This window comes from Kogia breviceps, chromosome X, assembly GCF_026419965.1.
Source record: "Kogia breviceps isolate mKogBre1 chromosome X, mKogBre1 haplotype 1, whole genome shotgun sequence".
NCBI lineage: Eukaryota > Metazoa > Chordata > Mammalia > Artiodactyla > Physeteridae > Kogia > Kogia breviceps.
The window spans coordinates 29414692-29435604 of NC_081330.1; the positions used below are offsets into that span (position 1 = coordinate 29414692).

Sequence of the window (20913 nt, forward strand, 5' to 3'; positions counted from 1 at the left end):
GGGGTGGACTTAACCTCAGACAGAGGTTGATTGAGCGAGAGAGATTAAATATATAATTTAGGTTAAGGATTTTGGTGGGTGGCAAAGGGAAACATACTGTAGTGTCACTCCTATAGATAAGAGTTGTAAACATGAAGCTGCAAGAAATGAAGCCAGCTAAGTTTGGCTATCGACAGTTAATAAATGTTAGTTAGGTGAAGTTTGGCCTCTATTATATGAGGACAGTAACTATTAGAAAATCAGAGAGAATTGCGTTAATACAAGGGTAATAACTTCAACATTGGTAAAAAGACGAATGACATCATTAACCAACAGTGTATCCCAAAGGCATTCCGGAAGCCTGTTATGAGTGTCAACATGAAAAGGGACTTCCAGTGGATCATATCAAAGAAGGAAGGAGTAGTAGTATTGCAAAAAGCAGTGGAACTGCATGGTGTGGGTGTATGGTGTATACCTGTATCAATAAAGAGCAAGATGGTAGTGACCACGTGGGGCAGGTTGCCCCCATGACTGTAGCAAGAAAAGTGAAATTATTGAGAAGAGTGGGTCAGTCGCCTTGGCATACGGCCTGGGGAAGGAAGAAACTTATGGAACATAGGGATCCAGTCTGTTTGCTCAGAGGAAGCCAGGCAGGCTGATCTCTTACATAAAAGGTGTGTTCTGAAATCAGCTGTCACTGCAACCATTTGTACAGTGCACCTGTTATCCTTCATGGCATTGCACATTTTGTTAGGGGTGCATATGTGGAAACATTCTACATAGTCCGAGCTGGTTTTAGATTTTCTCTAGGGAAAATCACCACTCAGCTCAAATCTAACGCTCGATTGTTTTAGGGTAGGACCTCTCAGTACCACAGGTGGGAGGGGAGCATGGTGTCTGTCACGTGTGAAAGCTGAATGATTCGATAGTCTATGACATTTTAAAAATTAACTTTTATATAACAAACTATGCCTGTTTCTTAAATTCCACATTTTGCAGTTTCAAAATGATTTTGATTTTTTCGTGGTGCTGCTACATATAACTTGATTTAAAGAAAGGCAATTATGTACAATTTTTCTACATTTTGCAGTTTTTCGATTTTGTAGTGTTTAGCACTTTTCACTGATATTTTCTGTCAGCTTCCTTTTCTCATCACTGTATTTCTCTGAATTTTAGTTGAAGACAAATGATTATAGAAACGCTTAAAATTTCTTTTATATAACATCGGCTTAGTTCATAAGCAGGGCTTTCCTTACATGGTGTGAAATTGGTTAGGCATATCTCAAATCTCATTATTTTTAAAGCTGTTGGTTCTTAGATAGGGTAGGAAAGTGAGACTGTGGGTTTTAATTAAATGCTAAGTCATAAACTAGAATCTCTATTTGAAATATTATCTAACTATAAGACATGTGATAGAGAATTACTAGATTTCTGAATTACTTAAAAATTCTTAAGAGTAAAATTGGTTGAACTTAGGCAAGATATCTCAGCCATCAGAAACAGTCTTGTTAGTTTTATTTCTTGTGATCTAAGTAGAATATTTTAAAGGCAAAACGACAAATTGGTCTTTGTCAGGTGTGTGCTCTGAGTAATGACTCGTTTCCCTTTTATTCATCAGAGAATTTATGGCCATGGAGAACTGTGTCTTTTTAATTACATTGTGTGTCTGGGTATATATTTGTCCTTTCTCTTTTTTTTCTTTCTTTTTTTTTTTTTAATCATCTTTATTGGAGTATAACTGTTTTATAATAGTGTGTTAGTTTTTCCTTTACAACAAAGTGAATCAGTTATACATATACATATGTTCCCATATGTCTTCCCTCTTGCATCACCCTCTCTCCCACCCTCCCTATCCCACCCCTCTAGGTGGTCACAAAGCACAGAGGTGATCTCCCTGTGCTATGTGGCAGCTTCCCACTAGCTATCTAATTTACATTTGGAAGTGTATATATGTCCCTGCCACTCTCCCACTTCATCACAGCCCACCCTTCCCCCTCCCCATATCCTCAAGTCCATGCTCTAGTAAGTCTGTGTTTTATTCCTGTCCTACCACTAATCTCTTCATGACATTTTTTTCCCTTAGAGTCCATATATATGTGTTAGCATACGGTATTTGTTTTTCTCCTTCTGACTTACTTCACTCTGTATGACAGACTCCAGGTCCATCCACCTCATTATAAATAACTCAGTTTCATTTCTTTTTATGGCTGAGTAATATTCCGTTGTACATATGTGCCACATCTTCTTTATCCATTCATCTGTTGATGTACACTTAGGTTGCTTCCATGTCCTGGCTATTGTAAATAGAGCTGCAATGAACATTTTGGTACATGAGTCTTTTTGAATTATGGTTTTCTCAGGGTAAATGCCCAGTAGTGGGATTGCTGGGTCATATGGTAGTTCTATTTGTAGTTTTTTAAGGAACCTCCATACTGTTCTCCATAGTGGCTGTATCAACTTACATTCCCACCAGCAGTGCAAGAGGGTTCCCTTTTCTCCACACCCTCTCCAGCATTTATTGTTTCTAGAGTTTTTGATGATGGCCAATCTGACCGGTGTGAGATGATATCTCATTGTAGTTTTGATTTGCATTTCTCTAATGATTAATGATATTGAGCATTCTTTCATGTGTTTGTTAGCAATCTGTATATCTTCTTTGGAGAAATGTCTATTTAGTTCTTCTGCCCATTTTTGGATTGGGTTGTTTGTTTTTTTGTTATTGAGCTGCATGAGTTGCTTATAAATTTTGGATATTAATCCTTTGTCAGTTGCTTCATTTGCAAATATTTTCTCCCATTCTGAGGGTTGTCTTTTGGTCTTGTTTATAGTATCTCTTGCTGTGCAAAAGCTTTTAAGTTTTATTAGGTCCCATTTGTTTATTTTTGTTTTGATTTCTATTTCTCTAGGAGATGGGTCAAAAAGGATCTTGCTGTGAATTATGTCATAGAGTGTTCTGCCTATGTTTTCCTCTAAGAGTTTGATAGTGTCTGGCCTTACATTTAGGTCTTTAACCCATTTTGAGTTTATTTTTGTGTGTGGTGTTAGGGATTGTTCTAATTTCATACTTTTACATGTAGCTGTCCAGTTTTCCCAGCACCACTTATTGAAGAGGCTGTCTTTTCTCCACTGTATATCCTTCCCTCCTTTATCAAAGATAAGGTGACCATATGTGTGTGGGTTTATCTCTGGGCTTTCTATCCTGTTCCATTGATCTATATTTCTGTTTTTGTGCCAGTACCATACTGTCTTGATTACTGTAGCCTTGTAGTAGAGTCTGAAGTCAGGGAGCCTAATTCCTCCAGCTCCATTTTTCGTTCTCAAGATTGCTTTGGCTATTCGGGGTCTTTTGTGTTTCCATACAAATTGTGAAATTCTTTGTTCTAGTTCTGTAAAAAATGTCAGTGGTAATTTGATAGGGATTGCATTGAATCTGTAGATTGCTTTGGGTAATAGAGTCATTTTCACAATGTTGATTCTTCCAATCCAAGAACATGGTATATTTCTCCACCTATTTGTATCATCTTTAATTTCTTTCATCAGTGTCTTATAGTTTTCTGCATACAAGTCTTTTGTCTCCTCAGGTAGGTTTATTCCTAGATATTTTATTCTTTTTGTTGCAATGGTAAATGGGAGTGTTTTCTTAATTTCACTCTCAGATTTTTCATCATTAGTGTATAAGAATGCCAGAGATTTCTGTGCATTAATTTTGTATCCTGCAACTTTACCAAATTCATTGATTAGCTCTAGTAGTTTTCTGGTAGCATCCTTACGATTCTCTATGTATAGTATCATGTCATCTGCAAACAGTGACAGCTTTACTTCTTCTTTTCCTATTTGGATTCCTTTTATTTCTTTTTCTTCTCTGATTGCTGTGGCTAGAACTTCCAAAACTATGTTGAATAAGAGTGGTGAGAGTGGGCAACCTTGTCTTGTTCCTGATCTTAGTGGAAATGGTTTCAGTTTTTCACCATTGAGAACGATGCTAGCTGTGGGTTTGTCATATATGGCCTTTATTATGTTGAGGAAAGTTCCCTGTATGCCTACTTTCTGCAGGGTTTTTATCATAAATGAGTGTTGAATTTTGTCAAAAGCTTTCTCTGCATCTATTGAGATGATCATATGGTTTTTCTCTTTCAGTTTGTTGATATGGTGTATCACGTTGATTGATTTGCATATATTGAAGAATCCTTGCATTCCTGGAATAAACCCCACTTGATCATGGTGTATGATCCTTTTAATGTGCTGTTGGATTCTGTTTGCTAATACTTTGTTGAGGATTTTTGCATCTATGTTCATCAGTGATATTGGCCTGTAGTTTTCTTTCTTTGTGACGTCTTTGTCTGGTTTTGGTATCAGGGTGATGGTGGCCTCATAGAATGAGTTTGGGAGTGTTCCTCCCTCTGCTATGTTTTGGAAGAGTTTGAGAAGGATAGGTGTTAGCTCCTCTCTAAATGTTTGATAGAAGTCGCCTGTGATGCCATCTGGTCCTGGGCTTTTGTTTGTTGGAAGATTTTTAATCACAGTTTCAATTTCAGTGCTTGTGATTGGTCTGTTCATATTTTCTATTTCTTCCTGGTTCAGTCTCGGCAGGTTGTGCATTTCTAAGAATTTGTCCATTTCTTCCAGGTTGTCCATTTTATTGCCATACAGTTGCTTGTAGTAATCTCTAATAATCTTTCGTATTTCTGCAGTGTCAGTTGTTACATCTCCTTTTTCATTTCTAATTCTATTGATTTGAGTCTTCTCCCTTTTATTCTTGATGAGTCTGGCTAATGGTTTATCAATTTTATTTATCTTCTCAAAGAACCAGCTTTTAGTTTTATTGATCTTTGCTATAGTTTCCTTCATTTCTTTTTCATTTATTTCTGATCTGATCTTTATGATTTCTTTCCTTCTGCTAAATTTGGGGTTTTTTTGTTCTTCTTTCTCTAATTGCTTTAAGTGTAAAGTTAGGTTGTTTATTCGAGATGTTTCCTGTTTCTTAAGGTATGATTGTATTGCTATAAACTTCCCTCTTAGAACTGCTTTTGCTGTATCCCATAGGTTTTGGGTCGTCATGTCTTCATTGTCATTTGTTTCTAAGTATTTTTTGATTTCCTCTTTGATTTCTTCAGTGATCTCTTCGTTATTAAGTAGTGTATTGTTTAGCCTCCATGTGTTTGTATTTTTTACAGATCTTTTCCTGTAATTGATATCTAGTCTCATAGCATTGTGGTCGGAAAAGATACTTGATACGATTTCAATTTTCTTAAATTTGCCAAGGCTAGATTTGTGACCCAATATATGATCGATCCTGGAGAATGTTCCATGAGCACTTGAGAAAAATGTGTATTCTGTTGTTTTTGGATGGAATGTCCTATAAATATCAATTAAGTCCATCTTGTGTAATGTATCATTTAAAGCTTGTGTTTCCTTATTTATTTTCATTTTGGATGATCTGTCCATTGGTGAAAGTGGGGTGTTAAAGTCCCCTACTATAATTGTGTTACTGTCGATTTCCCTTTTTAAGGCTGTTAGTATTTGCCTTATGTATTGAGGTGCTCCTATGTTGGGTGCATAAATATTTACAATTGTTATATTTTCTTCATGGATCGATCCCTTGATCATTATGTAGTGTCCTTCTTTGTCTCTTGTAATAGACTTTATTTTAAAGTCTATTTTGTGTGATATGAGAATTGCTACTCCAGCTTTCTTCTGATTTCCATTTGCATGGAATATCTTTTTCCATCCCCTTACTTTCAGTCTGTATGTGTCCCTAGGTCTGAAGTGTGTCTCTTGTAGACAGCATATATATGGGTCTTATTTTTGTATCCATTCAGCCAGTCTGTGTCTTTTGGTGGGAGCATTTAATCCATTTACATTTAAGGTAATTATTGATATGTATGTTCCTATTACCATTTACTTAATTGTTTCGGGTTGTTCTTGTAGGTCTTTTCCTTCTCTTGTGTTTCTTGCCTAGAGAAGTTCCTTTAGGATTTGTTGTAGAGCTGGTTTGGTGGTGCTGAACTCTCTCAGCTTTTGCTTGTCTGTAAAGGTTTTAATTTCTCCATCAAATCTGAATGAGATCCTTGCTGGGTAGAGTAATCTTGGTTGTAGGTTTTTTTCCTTCATCACTTTAAATATGTCCTGCCACTCCCTTCTGGCTTGTAGAGTTTCTGCTGAAAGATCAGATGTTAACCTTATGGGGATTCCCTTGTGTGTTATTTGTTGTTTTTCCCTTGCTGCTTTTAATATGTTTTCTTTGTATTTAATTTTTGACAGTTTGATTATTATGTGTCTTGGTGTGTTTCTCTTTGAGTTTATCCTTTATGGGACTCTCTGTGCTTCCTGGACTTGACTGACTATTTCCTTTCCTATATTAGGGAAGTTTTCAACTATAATCTCTTCAAATATTTTCTCAGTCCCTTTCTTTTTCTCTTCTTCTTCTGGGACCCCTATAATTCGAATGTTGGTGCATTTAATGTTGTCCCGGAGGTCTCTGAGACTGTCCTCAGTTCTTTTCATTCTTTTTTCTTTCTTCTGCTCTGCATTAGTTATTTCCACTATTTTATCTTCCAGGTCACTTATCCATCCTTCTGCCTCAGTTATTCTGCTATTGATCCCATCTAGAGTATTTTTCATTTCATTTATTGTGTTGCTCATCGTTGCTTGCCTCCTCTTTATTTCTTCTAGGTCCTTGTTAACTGTTTCTTGCAATTTGTCTATTCTATTTCCAAGATTTTGAATCATCTTTACTATCATTATTCTGAATTCTTTACCAGGTAGACTGCCTATTTCCTCTTCATTTGTTAGGTCTGTGTCTTTTCATCTTGCTCCTTCATCTGTTGTGTGTTTTTCTGTCTTCCCATTTCGCTTATCTTACTGTGTTTGGGGTCTCCTTTTTGCATGCTGCAGGTTCGTAGTTCCCGTTGTTTTTGGTGGCTGTCCCCAGTGGCTAAGGTTGGTTCAGTGGGTTGAGTAGGTTTCCTGGTTGGGGGTCTAGTGCCTCTGTTCTGGTGGATGAGGCTGGATCTTGTCTTTCTGGTGGGCAGGTCCACGTCTGGTGGTGTGTTTGGGGATGTTGGTAGCCTTATTATGATTTTAGGCAGCCTCTCTGCTAATGGATGGGGCTGTAGACCTGTCTTGCTCTTTGTTGGGAATAGGGTGTCCAGCACTGTTCGTTGCTGGTCCTTGAGTGAAGCTGGGTCTTGGTGTTGAGATGGAGATCTCTGGGAGATTTTCGCCGTCTGATATTACGTGGAGCTGGGAGGTCTCTTGTGGACTAGTGTCTTGAGGTTGGTTCTCCCACCTCAGAGACACAGGCCTGGTGCCTGGCTGGGGCACCAAGAGCCTTTAATCCACACGGCTCAAAATAAAAGGGAGAAAAAATAGAAAGGAAAGAAAAGGGAGGAAGGAAGGAAGAAGGGAGGGAGGGAAGGAAGGAAGAAAGGAAGGAAGAAATGAAGGAAGGACAAAAGCAAGAAAGGAAGGAAGGAAGGTGGAGAGGAGGAAAGGGAGGAAGGAAGAGAGGAAGGGAGGAAGGAAGGGAGGAAAGAAGGGGGGAAGGAAGGAAGAAGGGAGGGAAGGAGGGAAGAAAGGAACGAAGAAAGGAAGAAAGAAAGGGAGAAGACAAAGTAGAATAAAGTATAGTTATTAAAATAAAAAATAATTATTAAGAAGAAAAATTTATATTAAAAAAAAAACCAGAAAAACGGGTTGGTCTAACCCTAGGACAAATGGTGAAAGCAAAGCTATACAGACAAAATCTCACACAGCAGCACACACACACACACTCACAAAAAGAAAAAAGGGGAAAATAATAGTATATCTTGCTCCCAAAGTCCACCTCCTCAACTTGGGATGATTCGTTGTCTATTCAGGTTTTCCACAGATGCAGGGCACTTCAAGTTGATTGTGGAGCTTTAATCCGCCGCTTCTGAGGCTGCTGGGAGACCTCCCCCTCTCCTCTCTGTTCGCACAGCTCCTGGGGTTCAGCTTTGGACTTGGTCCCGCCTCTGCGTGTAGGTCGTCTGAGGGCCTCTGCCCTTTGCTCAGACAGGACGGGGTTAAAGGAGCAGCTGATTGGGGGGCTCGGGCTCACTCAGGCTGGGGGGAGGGAGTGGCACGGGGGCGGGGCGAGTCCGTGGCGGCAGAGGCCGGCGTGACGCTGCACCGGCCCAAGGCGCACCGCGCGTTCTCCCGGGGAAGCTGTCCCTGGATCCCGGGACACCGGCAGTGGCGGGCTGCACGGGCTCCCGGGAGGGCCGGTGTGGAGAGTGACCTGTGCTCACACACAGGCCTCTTGGTGGTGGCAGCAGCAACCTTAGCGTCCCACACCCGTCTCTACTGTCTGTGCCGACAGCCGCAGCTCGCGCCCGTTTCTGGGGCTCCTTTAATCAGCGCGCTTAATCCCCTCTCCTCGCGCCCAGGAATCAAAGAGGGAAGAAAGCTGCCTCTTCGGCAGCTTCAGATTTCTCCCGAACTCCCTCCCGGCCAGCCGTGGCGCACTAACACCTTCAGGCTGTTTTCACTCTGCCAACTCCAGACCTTTCCCTGCGATCCGACCGAAGCCCGAGCCTCAGCTCCCGTGCCTACCCGCCCCGGCGGGGGAGCAGACAAGCCTCTTGGGCTGGTGAGTGCTGGTCAGCACCGATCCTCTGCGGGAATCTCTCCGCTTTGCCCTCCGCACCCTGTGGCCGAGCTGTCCTCCGCGGCTCCGGAGCTTCCCCCTCCGCCACCCGCAGTCTCCGCCCGCGAAGGGGCTTCTAGTGTGTGGGAATCTTTCCTCCTTCACGGCTCCCTCCCACTGGTGTAGGTCCCGTCCCTATTCTTTGTCTCTGTTTATTCTTTTTTCTTTTGCCCTACCCAGGTACGTGGGGGAGTTTCTTGCCTTTTGGGAGGTCTGAGGTCTTCTGCCAGCGTTCGGTGGGTGTTCTATAGGAGAAGTTCCACGTGTAGATGTATTTCTGATGTCTCTGTGAGGAGGAAGCTGATCTCCGCGTCTTACTCTTCCGCCATCTTTAAGCCGTCTGTCTCTTTTTTTTCTTAAATGCTGGCGTTTGTCTTGTCTGCTTTATCTACACAGCCCTACTTTAGGGCAGAGATAATATATTGTACATTTTAATTTCCTTTTTATTAAAATATTTCAAGCATAGGGAAAAATACAGAGACCAATATAACAAACACTCATATAACCCCCATTTAGCTATGTAATACCTTAACATTTTGCCATTTTTGTTTCAGATCCTTAGCAAAATGCTAGATACATATATATATATATATATATACACACACACACACACACACATACACACATCACGTCTTTATCCATTCATCTGTCGATGGACATTTAGGTTGCTTCCACATATGTCTTGGCTATTGTAAATAGTGCTGCTTTGAACATTGGGGTGCATGTATCTTTTTGTATTGTGGTTTTCTCTAGATATATGCCCAGGAGTGGGATTGCAGGATCATATGGTAGCTCTATTTTTAGTTTTTTAAGGAACCTCCATACTGCTCTCCATAGTGGCTGCACCAACTTAATGTTCCCACGAACAGTGTAGAAGGGTTCCCTTTTCTCCACACCATCTCCATCTCCAGCATTTATTATTTATAGACTTTTAATGTTGGCCATTCTGACTGGTGTGAGGTGATACCTCATTGTAGTTTTGATTTGCATTTCTCTAATAATTAGTGATGTTGAGCATCTTTTCATGTGCCTTTTGGCTATCTGTATATCTTCTTTGGAGAAATGTCTATTTAGATCTTCTTCCCTTTTTTTTTTTTTTTTTTTTTTTGGTGGTATGCGGACCTCTCACTGTTGTGGCCTCTCCCGTTGCAGAGCACAGGCTCCGGAAGCACAGGCTCAGCGGCCATGGCTCACGGGCCTAGCCACTCCATGGCATGTGGAATCTTCCCAGACCGGGGCATGAACCCGTGTCCCCTGCATTGGTAGGCAGACTCTCAACCACTGCGCCACCAGGGAAGCCCTTCTTCCCATTTTTTGATTGAGTTGTTTGTGTTTTTTTGATAGTGAACTGTATGAGCTGTTCGTATATTTTGGAGTTTAATCCCTCATTGTTTGCATCGTTTGCAAATATTTTCTCACATTCTATAGATTTTCTTTTTGTTTTGTTTATGGTTTCCTTTGCTGTGCAAAAGCTTTTGAGTTTAATTAGGTCCCATTTGTTTATTTTTGTTTTTATTTCTGTTAGTCTAGGAGACAGATCAAAAAGATCTTGCTACGATTTATGTTAAAGAATGTCCTGCCTTTGTTTTCCTCTAGGAGTTTTTTAGCATAATGCTTTTTCATATTTACTTGCTCTAGTATCTCCCGTTATGAAAACAAAGTAAAACAAAACATTATCTACTTCTATCCTATATCCCTCTCCATATACCACCTATTTATATCTCTTCCTAAGTGAGTGTTACGTGTGCCTGTTTCCTCTCTTCGTTCTCTCTTGAACCCACAATAATGAAACTTTTCACCACCATTCCATGTAAACAGTTCTTATCAAGGTGACCAGTGACCTCTGGGTTACCACACTGAGTTGTTATTTCTCCGTTCTTCACGTAACCTCTCAACAGCATCTGATATACTTGGTTATCCCTTTCTTCATGTAACACTTTAGTTTACCTTTTAGATTACTACGTCTCCCTGGTTTTCCTCCTACCTCATGGCTACTCCTTCTTACTCTTTTTGCCACATTCTCATTAGTTTTTATTTTGAAATAAATTGAATGGAAAAGTATAGACTGAAAAGTGAACATCTCTCCCTGCCCCCCTCAAGACCCATATTCCCTCTCACTAATAAAAAATATGAACAGGCTTCATTTGTGTGTGCATGTGTGTATAAATTTCATAGGTGGAAACAGTGCCTCATTTTAAATTACAATTATTTGTTTATTAATGATTTTTATTTTCTGTATACTTTCTGTTTATATTATTTGCTCACTTTTACTATAGTGTTTTATTGGTTTTATTGATTAAGTGTTTGTGTTTGTGTGTATAAATTAAAATCATTAGCTCTGTGGTCTGTCATGTGTATTGTGAATTTTTTTTTTTGAATTTTATTTTTTTTTATACAGCAGGTTCTTATTAGTTATCCATTTTACACACATCAGTGTATACATGTCAATCCCAATCTCCCAATTCACGCCCCCCCCCCCCACCACTTTCTCCTCTTGGTGTCCATACGTTTGTTCTCTACATCTGTGTCTCTATTTCTGCCCTGCAAACCAGTTCATCTGTACCATTTTATTTGGTTCCACATACATGCGTTAATATACGATATTTGTTTTTCTCTTTCTGACTTACTTCACTCTGTATGACAGTCTCTAGATCCATCCACGTCTCTACAAATGACCCAATTTCATTCCTTTTTATGGCTGAGTAATATTCCATTGTATATGTGTACCACATCTTCTTTATCCATTTGTCTGTCGATGGGCATTTAGGTTGCTTCCATGACCTGGCTATTGTAAATAGTGCTGCCGTGAACATTGGGGTGCATGTGTCTTTTTGAATTAAGGTTTTCCCTGGGTATATGCCCAGGAGTGGGATTGCTGGGTCATATGGTAATTCTATTTTTAGTTTTTTAAGGAACCTCCATACTGTTCTCCAGAGTGGCTGTATCAATTTACATTCCCACCAACAGTGCAAGAGGGTTCCCTTTTCTCCACACACTCTCAAGCATTTGTAGTTTATAGATTTTTCTGATGATGCCCATTCTAACTGGTGTGAGGTGATACCTCATTGGACTTTTTCTTTTTTTTTTTCTTTTATTTATTTGTTTGTTTGTTTTTTTCCCTCATTGTACTTTTGATTTGCATTTCTCTAATGATTAGTGATGTTGAGCATCCTTTTATGTGTTTGTTGGCAATCTGTATATCTTCTTTGGAGAAATGTCTATTTAGTTCTTCTGCCCATTTTTGGATTGGGTTGTTTGTTTGTTTGTTATTGAGCTGCATGAGCTGTTTATATATTTTGGAGCTTAATCCTTTGTCCATTGATTCGTTTGCAAATATTTTCTCCCATTCTGAGGGTTGTCCTTTCGTCTTCTTTGTAGTTTCCTTTGCTGTGCAAAAGCTTTTAAGTTTCATTAGGTCCCATTTGTTTATTTTTGTTTTTATTTCCATTACTCTAGGAGGTGGATCAAAAAAGATCTTGCTGTGATTTTTGTCATAGAGTGTTCTTCCTATGTTTTCCTCTAAGAGTTTTATAGTGTCCAGTCTTACATTTAGGTCTCTAATCCATTTTGAGTTTAGTTTTATGTACAGTGTTAGGGAGTGTTCTAATTTCATTCTTTTACATGTAGCTGTCCAGTTTTCCCAGCACCACTTATTGTGAATTATTTTTCCTGCTGTATCAAATGCCATTTGACTTTGTGGTATTTTTGAAGTACAGAGTTCTAATTTTTTCTACAATCAGATTTAACAGTTTTTTCCTTTATGGTTCGTGGATTCTGGTGCTGCTTACCTTCTCCACTGAATCATTATAAATAATTTCACTAGGGTTTTCTTTAGTACCGCTTCAAAGCTTCCTTTTTTACCTTTAAATCTTTGGCCCTTCTGGAATTAAGTGTATGAAATGAAATCCTATACAACCTATTTATTTTTCTAAGTGACTACCTGATTGTCCCCCAATCATTTAATCATCTCTATTTCTCTTACTCGTTTGAGGACCACATTCACTGTAGAGTAATTCCCTAATGTATTGAAATTCCTCACAAGTTATTAAAAGAATTTATTTATTTCTATTTTATTTTTCAAACCACTGCAGTGTGATTTTCCCCACTCATCGAACTACTCTTGAAAAAATGTCATCGTGGACTTTATAGCTGTCAAATCATTTAGCTGTATCTTACTTTGGGCAGAACATGAAACAGTTGAATACCCTCCAACCACTGTTCTTCTGAACTATCCTTCTTCTTTTCACAATTCTCTTAGTTTCCCTCCTACCTATTGTCTCTTTTCTTTGCTAGCTTGTCTTCCTCTGTTTATTGCACAAAAGTGTTCGTTGAGTTTGCACTTTCTCCTGGCATGAGTAATATTTTCCAGTCTCATCACTTAACTGGCTAAATATTCCTGTGTTTTCCTTTCTAGTTCCAACCTAAATCTAGACTTATATTTCGAATTTTCTGTTAGATACTATATGTTGTGCGTTGGGTTACTTCTATATGTCTATACAAACCATTGTTGTTTCTGTTTTCAGTGTTTTTCCTTCTTTTTATACCCTACCTCACTTGATATCATCACCATTTCCCCCTGTTAACTTAAATAGATTTTGTCTTTGATATGTCCCCTTATCCCTTTAAAATCTGTCGGTGATCTGTCAGAAGTCCTAGTTCTTCCTGCCTGCCCTCATAGTCCTTGTCTGTGCTCTCATTTCATGCCTTGATTTTGGAAGTAGTTTCTTTTTCGGTACGCAGGCCTCCCACTGCTGTGGCCTCTCCCTTTGCGGAGCACAGGCTCCGGACACGCAGGCTCAGCGGCCATGACTCACGGGTCCAGCCGCTCCGCGGCATGTGGGATCTTCCCGGACCGGGGCACGAACCCGTGTCCCCTGCATTGGCATGCGGGCTCTCAACCACTGTGCCACCAGGGAAGCCCTGGAAGTAGTTTCTTATCGGTCTCCATACTTCTGGTCTCTCTCTCTGATCCACCACCACACTGCAGGCAGTGTTAACTTTCTAATACATATGTTTGATCATACAAACTCCATGGTTAAAAGTGGTTGGTTTCATTTATATCCTGCATAAGTTGATCACATGCACTTACTTCCTCTCTCTTCCTAACTCCATTAAAATGAGAGTAAAGAAATGGAAAAATTCAAAAGGACAAAGAGAACAGGAATGGAAACACTGACAGATGTAAGGTTGGAACTACTTTTTTACTTAGAGCAAAGGAAGTTACAACTCCAATACCTTCCCTTACATGAACTTTCGAGAGAAACCAACTCATTCTTCCCATAGAATTCCTAATATTTCAAGACTTGGAGGCACCTGGTCTGTAGAAGGCAGGAATGAGTCATGAGGTTGAAAGCATGGGCTGTTCTTTGAAAGTCTAAAATAAGTCGCTGAAGTCTCCTGTACCATCACCCCCTCTCTGCTCCTCTGGAGACCAGAGGTTTATTATGTGGAGAATTTGACAGGAGAGCCCCAGACTCAGAGATACAGGTGCAGCAAGTGGATTGCTTAAAACGATGGGATTACGTGAAAGTTTGCATACCTAATTTTGGGACCTGTATGTTCTACCCTAGATGCAGTTGGTAAAAAGTTTCATGAATTAATTATTTTCACATTCCCAGATTCCTAATAGTAATCTAGATATAGCTGGTTTTCTCTTGGCACGTCTTCTAAAAAATCATGTAACCTAAACAAAATTAAAATTTCTCAACCTCTCAAAATTCTCTCACTGGTTAAACGTTTTTAGAAAAGGTAAGTCAAAAGTCAGTTGATTTTGAGATGCTTAAAAACTTTATTTTGTTTAGACTACTCAGTTTCTTTACTTGTAATAACAGGATTATAAGCAGAGAAATGCGATTGTGCAAATAGTTATGAATGCTATGTTGTCATTTGATTTGTTTCTTTTTTAGAGTTTTGAAGACCCAAGAAACAGAGTACAGTTGACCCTGAAACAACACAGGAGTTAGGGGCGCCAACCCCCAAACAGTTGAAAATCCTCGTACTGCTATCTCTGCTGTTGAAAAAAAAAAAAAAAGAATTGATAAATCATGCACCCAAGGGCAGGAAGTTGAAACAGTTTGGGTAGAATCAGGACTGAAACCCTAGTTCTTTTGATTCCACATATTATGATCTCTAATTGAATACAAGCTTTTCCACACAGTTAGTTAATTTAAAGATTTGTAAAATGAAAATGCAGGTACTATATTTATTGAGAAAAATGTGTAAGTGGACCTGCACAATTCAAACCTGCTTTGTTCATGGTCAACTGTACTTTTTCCCCTTCTACTTCTTTTCCTTTTGCCCCTAAATTAAGGGGCAGGTGAAGGCAGGGAACAATGAAGAAAATCTTTTTTCCTCTAGCTTAATTATTTTAGGTTTTCAAGTAGTTTTATAACAAACATAATTATATGAACAAACTAAACTGGATACTATACCTTTTTAACTTCCCAATGCAATAACTGATTTTATTAACAAGAAACATTTATGTAAATTACACATTTTTGCTTCCCAATATATTTGAAATTAATAGAATACATTAAATCTACTCTCTATCGCCAATGCAAAGCATCCACATTACTAAAAACAAATATATACTATAGTTTACTACCACCTCACCTGCTCCTTTCCCATAAAAACAATGTTCCTACCTCTGTTACCTATTTTATATCTTTAAGGTTTAAAAATCTTTAAACAATCTTTCTATCCTTAATTTTGACCAACCACTTCGAAAATCGTGGGCCCTGCATATGGGCCCCACAGGCCTCAAGTCCCTCTGGTAACTCTTCACTTCTTAACTTCTCTGTCTCACCCAACTTCACACATATGCCCCAGGTCTTCTGACTCTCATTTAATCCATCTTCCTGTATACACGGTGGTTTTTCCATAGATCCTTGCTGGCTAATGATTTCACATGAAATTAGTCAGTACTCTTTAATGATTTCAGTGTTGAATTTTGTAGGCATTTTGACTATTGCAGATTCAATTTAATTTTCATAAGCTGTAATATGGATATTAGGTACATGGACATACATTTTGCCTATTGCAAAATATGTAAACTATTACAAAAGTAGCATAATGTGAAAATTCTAGTGTTGATTTTCATAGTAAATATTGACTTCTTTTCCTCCTGAACAGGTCATTCTCCAACTTTTAGAGGTGATGGATCATCTGCATAGAGGGGAATCAGTTGCTGCAATACTCCGTAACCGGTATATTTATGCAAGCAATTTACCTTATAAGTTATATAATGTCTCTTCTGCTTATTTATTTCCCTAACATAGTTGGTACTCAATAAATATTTGTTGAATACCTGGCATAAAATAAAAGTATTCGCTATATGAGGGAATAAAATAATGCCTGGGTGACAAAGAAATGGAATAAAGAACATGTTAATGACTGTGTGTCCTGAGCTAATGAAAAAAATAGAAAATATAATCAGAAATCAAAATTGGTGTACATTGTGAACACCTGGAATTCAGTCAGTGGAGCTATTGATTTGAATTTTTAGTTTTAAAGCATACCAATGAATAAATACTGGTATCTGTTGCTTACGAATAGAAGTCTCAATGAAGTATTTTTTTAAATAGTATCGCCCTGTGATTGTGTGTACCTTTCTGTTATTTAAAATTCCAGTTAAAACTTTTTTAGGGAGTTCTGAGAAATTGAGACCTTCCTCTGTCAATTTAGGATTTTAAATTCGTGGTTTAAGGAAACATAGCCTTTACTTTGCAGGTGTGAAAGAGTATCCCTTATTCCCAATAGTTCAATTGTATGGTTTGGGTGAAATATTTGAAATACTATGCTGGAGTTGTCTGTATCATGGTTCTGACAGTTACTAGTGTAGTCTTGGTTAAGTTTTTTAATTGCTCTGGGCCTTAACTTTCTCGTCTGTGAATTTGGGATAATAATAATACCTATATCTCAAGGTTGTCTTGAGGATTTAAAAAGTGTCTATTGGGTGTGTGTGTTTGTGTGGAGAGAGAGAGAGCTTGGCAAGTAATTCACGGTATATCAGTGCTTGTGTTGAAATATAAATATGGAATTTTAACTATTTTGAAAATACAATAGTTGTGTTACTAAATTCTAAAGTACTTTAAAAATAGGTGTGTCTTAAAAGAATATGGAAAGGGGGGAAAGGCTGAAGTATAAAGGGGATACATATAACGTCACTGTTATTTGAAAGATACCATGCTAGGAATTGTACATAATATTCCCATCAAGGAAATATTGTATGAAAGGTACATGTTTGTTGGAATGTGGGCAAGGGGCTGTAAGGTAGACTTGTTCAGAGATACCAAAAGCCAGGAAATCACAGCAGGAATCATGTGTTGCCATGTTGGGTGAAAAGATAGAAGAGTAGATTGCTGGGCTGGTTGGAGGGGGGAGGGGGGAAGTTGTGCCAAATACCTAATGGTGAACTGAGTCTGTAGAGTTCAAGCACTGCTGAAGCAGGGATTCTATATCACACATTTGGAAGAGGAACTAGTAGGACAGCAGGATTTCCTAAGCTCAAGTTGATAACTGTGGTGGTTATAGCATAATTGAATTTGTTTCCATTATTATTATTGAGATATAATTGCATACAGTAAAATACACAAACATTTAAATATACATCTTGATTTTTATACATGCAGACATCCAGGTAACCACAACCCAGGTCAAGATAGAAAACAATGCCATCCCTCCAGAGAATTCCCTCCTTCCTCTTTCCAGTTCACGTCCCCTCCCTTCCTACTGACTTACATATTTTGGGTTAGTGTTGCTTGTTCTTGAACTTCATGTAAATGGAGTCAAACACTGTGTATTCCTTTGTGTATGGCTTCTGTTGTTCAAAATGTTTTTGAAATCCACCATCCTTGCAGGTATCTGTAGTTTCTTCTTTTTTTATTGCTCTGTAGTGTTCCATTGTTTAAATATACCACAGTTTGTTTATCCATTTCTTGTTGAGAGTCACTTAAGTTATACCCATTATTTGGCTATTATGAATTAAGCTGTTGTTGACATTTTTTAACAAATCTTTTTGTGGCCATATACACTCATTTCCTTTGGATATATACCTAGAAGTAGGATTGGTGGGTCATAGGAGATGTATACATATATTTATTTAATTTATTTAACATTCATAGAAACTACCAAACACTTTTTTAAAGTGGTTATACCATTTTCTTTTCTGACAGTAATAAGTGAGAATCCTCACAAACTCTTGGTATTTAATTTTAGCTATTCTCTTGGGTATATATAGTTGTTTCCCACTATGGTTTTCACTTTGCATTTTCCTCACGTGTTTATTAGCTATTTGTCTTTTAGAAGTATCTGTTCAAATCTTTTGCCCATTTAAAAAATTGGGATTTTTTTCTCTTTGAGTTTTAAGAGTTTTAAAATTTTTCTTGATATTTAGATGTATGTATTATGAATATTTTCCAATCTGTAGCTGGCCATCCCATTTTCTTGTTTGTGTCTTTTGGTGAGCAGTTTTATTTTTATTTCATTTTTTTGAAGTTCAACTTATCATTTTTTTCCTTTTATGCTCAGTAATTTTTGCATCTTTCTAAGAAATCTTTACCCTCCCAAATTTCAGGCTTTCTTCCTGATGTTTTATGGTTTTAGCCCTCACATTATAAGTGCACTCTTGACCAGAAACTTAAATAAATGAACTTATGACCTGTTTGTATACACAAATTATGGATCAGTTTCATATTCTAAATAAAATGCAAACCAAACACATTTAGGAATGTATGAAAAGTATTAACCCTTTGTGACTAGGAAAGTTTTACCCCAGAGTGTGAATTCCTTAATACCATGAAAGCTACTCATATAATGCATCCTGTCAATAGATCTCATAAGAAATAAAAGGTACAGTAAATGCTGAAGGTGTTTGAAAAAAATTCATTGCCCATAAGAATAAAAAATTAGTGATAGAAAGTTGCACTCTTAACAAGAAAAATAATTATCTCTCTGAAACCAAGAAACAAGCATTGCACTTAATGATAAATGTAAGAGTTGTTCCTTAAGCAACAACAAAACAAAGATGCCCTCTAATCACCACTTTAAAATATGTATCTATAAAATATGGCCAATGTCAATAAAGAGGCATACTTAACAGGAAGGAGGAGACAAAAAAATGATCAAGTTTTAGAAGATAGACTCATGTGCCTGCAAAAGCTAAGACATAAAAACAAGTTCTTAATTGGCAGAATTTTAATGTAAGTTCTAAATATAGTTGGATATAAGATAAAAATAAAAACCAGTACCTTTTATCTATATTACAGATAGTCATTTAAAATATATAATGGAAAACATTCCATTTACAAAAGCCATAAAATGTAAATATTTAGTAATAACCCCAACAAAAATTTCTAGGACCTATATGAAGAAAATTTTAAAATTCAGCTGAGAGATAGGAAAGAAGATATTTTTTTTAAATGGAGAGACATGTGATGGTCCTTGATTAAAAGGCTAAATTTTGGAAAGAGCTCTTCCCGAATTGTTATATAGATTTATCACTAATTTAATAGGAAATTTAAAATTTTGTCAAGGTGATTATTCAATAAGATAATGAATGTATGAAAGAAATGTATCCCCATTGCTTAATACAATGTCTGACATGTAGTAATTTCTGGTCAAAAAAATCTAATTTTTCTATTTATAATTCAACAAACATTTATTGTGTAATTGCTAAGTGCTAAACATTTTCAGGTGCTAAAATATGATGATGAATATTAAAAGTGATGAATCTTTGTTTTATTGGAGAAAGTTAACATCGAAAATTAGTAAACAAGGTAGGAAGATAAAGAATTAAGGGTGGAGGGTGGCAGTGAAGAATAGCATCAACATGTTATTAGTCATAGATGTTTTTGTTGTTGTTGATTCTATGTAATTTTTATTGAGATTTATTATGTGGTCTTACAATGGTAAATTTTTTTTTTTAGGACCTGTTTTTTTTTTTTTTAACATCTTTATTGGAGTATAATTGCTTTACAATGGTGTGTTAGTTTCTGCTTTATAACAGAAAGAATCAGTTATACATATACACATATTCCCATATCTCTTCCCTCTTGCGTCTCCCTCTCTCCCACCCTCCCTATCCCACCCCTCTAGGTGGTCACAAAGCACTGAGCTGATCTCTCTGTGCTATGCGGCTGCTTCCCACTAGCTATCTATTCTATGTTTGGTAGTGTATGTATGTCCATGCCACTCTCTCACTTTGTCACAGCCTACCCTTCCCACTCCCCACACCCTCAAGTCCATTCTCTAGTAGGTCTGCATCTCCATTCCCGTCTTACCTCTAGGTTCATCATGACCTGTTTTGTTTTTTTCTTAGATTCCATATATATGTGTTAGCATACAGTATTTGTTTATCTCTTTCTGACTTACTTCACTCTGTATGACAGACTCTAGGTCCATCCACCTCACTACAAATAACTCAATTTCGTTTCTTTTTATGGCTGAGTGATATTCCATTGTATATATGTGCCACATCTTCTTTATCCATTCATCTGATGATGGACACTTAGGTTGCTTCCATCTCCTGTCTTTAACAGTTGGTGTTATGGTGGTGGTGTGTACTGATGGGGTTCCTAGCTGTAATAAGGATTTCTGCAGTGACGTGTAAAGCTCTAACAGTGTTCCAGTTTTCTAAAAGTACTCTTTGATAAATAAAACACAGTATATAATATTGTCTGGTGTTTGCAATAAGGAAAAAGAGTGCCAAACACTGTATAATTGGATTTTCATCCCTTTAACAAATATTATGCACCACTTACTGTGCACGGTGTTAGGGATATGTAAGTGAATGATAATACATGGTTCCCTGCTAGTTTGGTGGCTATTGTAGTAGTCAAAATAAGAAATGAGAAATAAGAAATCACCTCTGAACAGAGGTGATGGCAGTGGAAGTGAAGAAGAGGGGAGGGGAGGGAGCTGTGAAATATTTAGGGGTAACTTTAACAATACTTGGCATTCAACTAGATTCTTCACACTCTAGTCAACATGATCTTTTAAAATTGATTATCTGATAATGTGGTCCAGATTACCCTTTCCTGTCCCTGACTATTGAAATCCTACCTGTTCTCCAAGACCCAGATCAAATTCAGTGCCCTATGTATCAACCTTCCCTGATCAATCCAAGCAGATGATCAGGAGGGTCTCTTTTGCCTCTGAAGTGGTTTTTTTTCCCTGTAGTGAATTTTATCACATTCGGCTCTGCACTGAAGTTAATTTGAGCATGTCTTTGCTTACACCATCATTAAGAGAGCTCTTTCAGAGCGTGA

General features: G+C 37.8%; 1 protein-coding gene across 2 annotated transcripts in view; it reads left to right on the top strand.

Moving 5' to 3' along the window:
- Positions 1–20913, top strand: part of KLHL13 (kelch like family member 13) — a 187992-nt gene that overhangs the window by 61367 nt on the left and 105712 nt on the right. For both annotated transcript variants that reach the window (XM_059049666.2, XM_067023227.1), the window contains one exon: positions 15779–15852. In XM_059049666.2, coding sequence (XP_058905649.1) covers positions 15803–15852 — 50 coding nt within the window. In that variant the 5' untranslated portion in view covers positions 15779–15802. The remainder of the gene's footprint in view (positions 1–15778; positions 15853–20913) is intronic.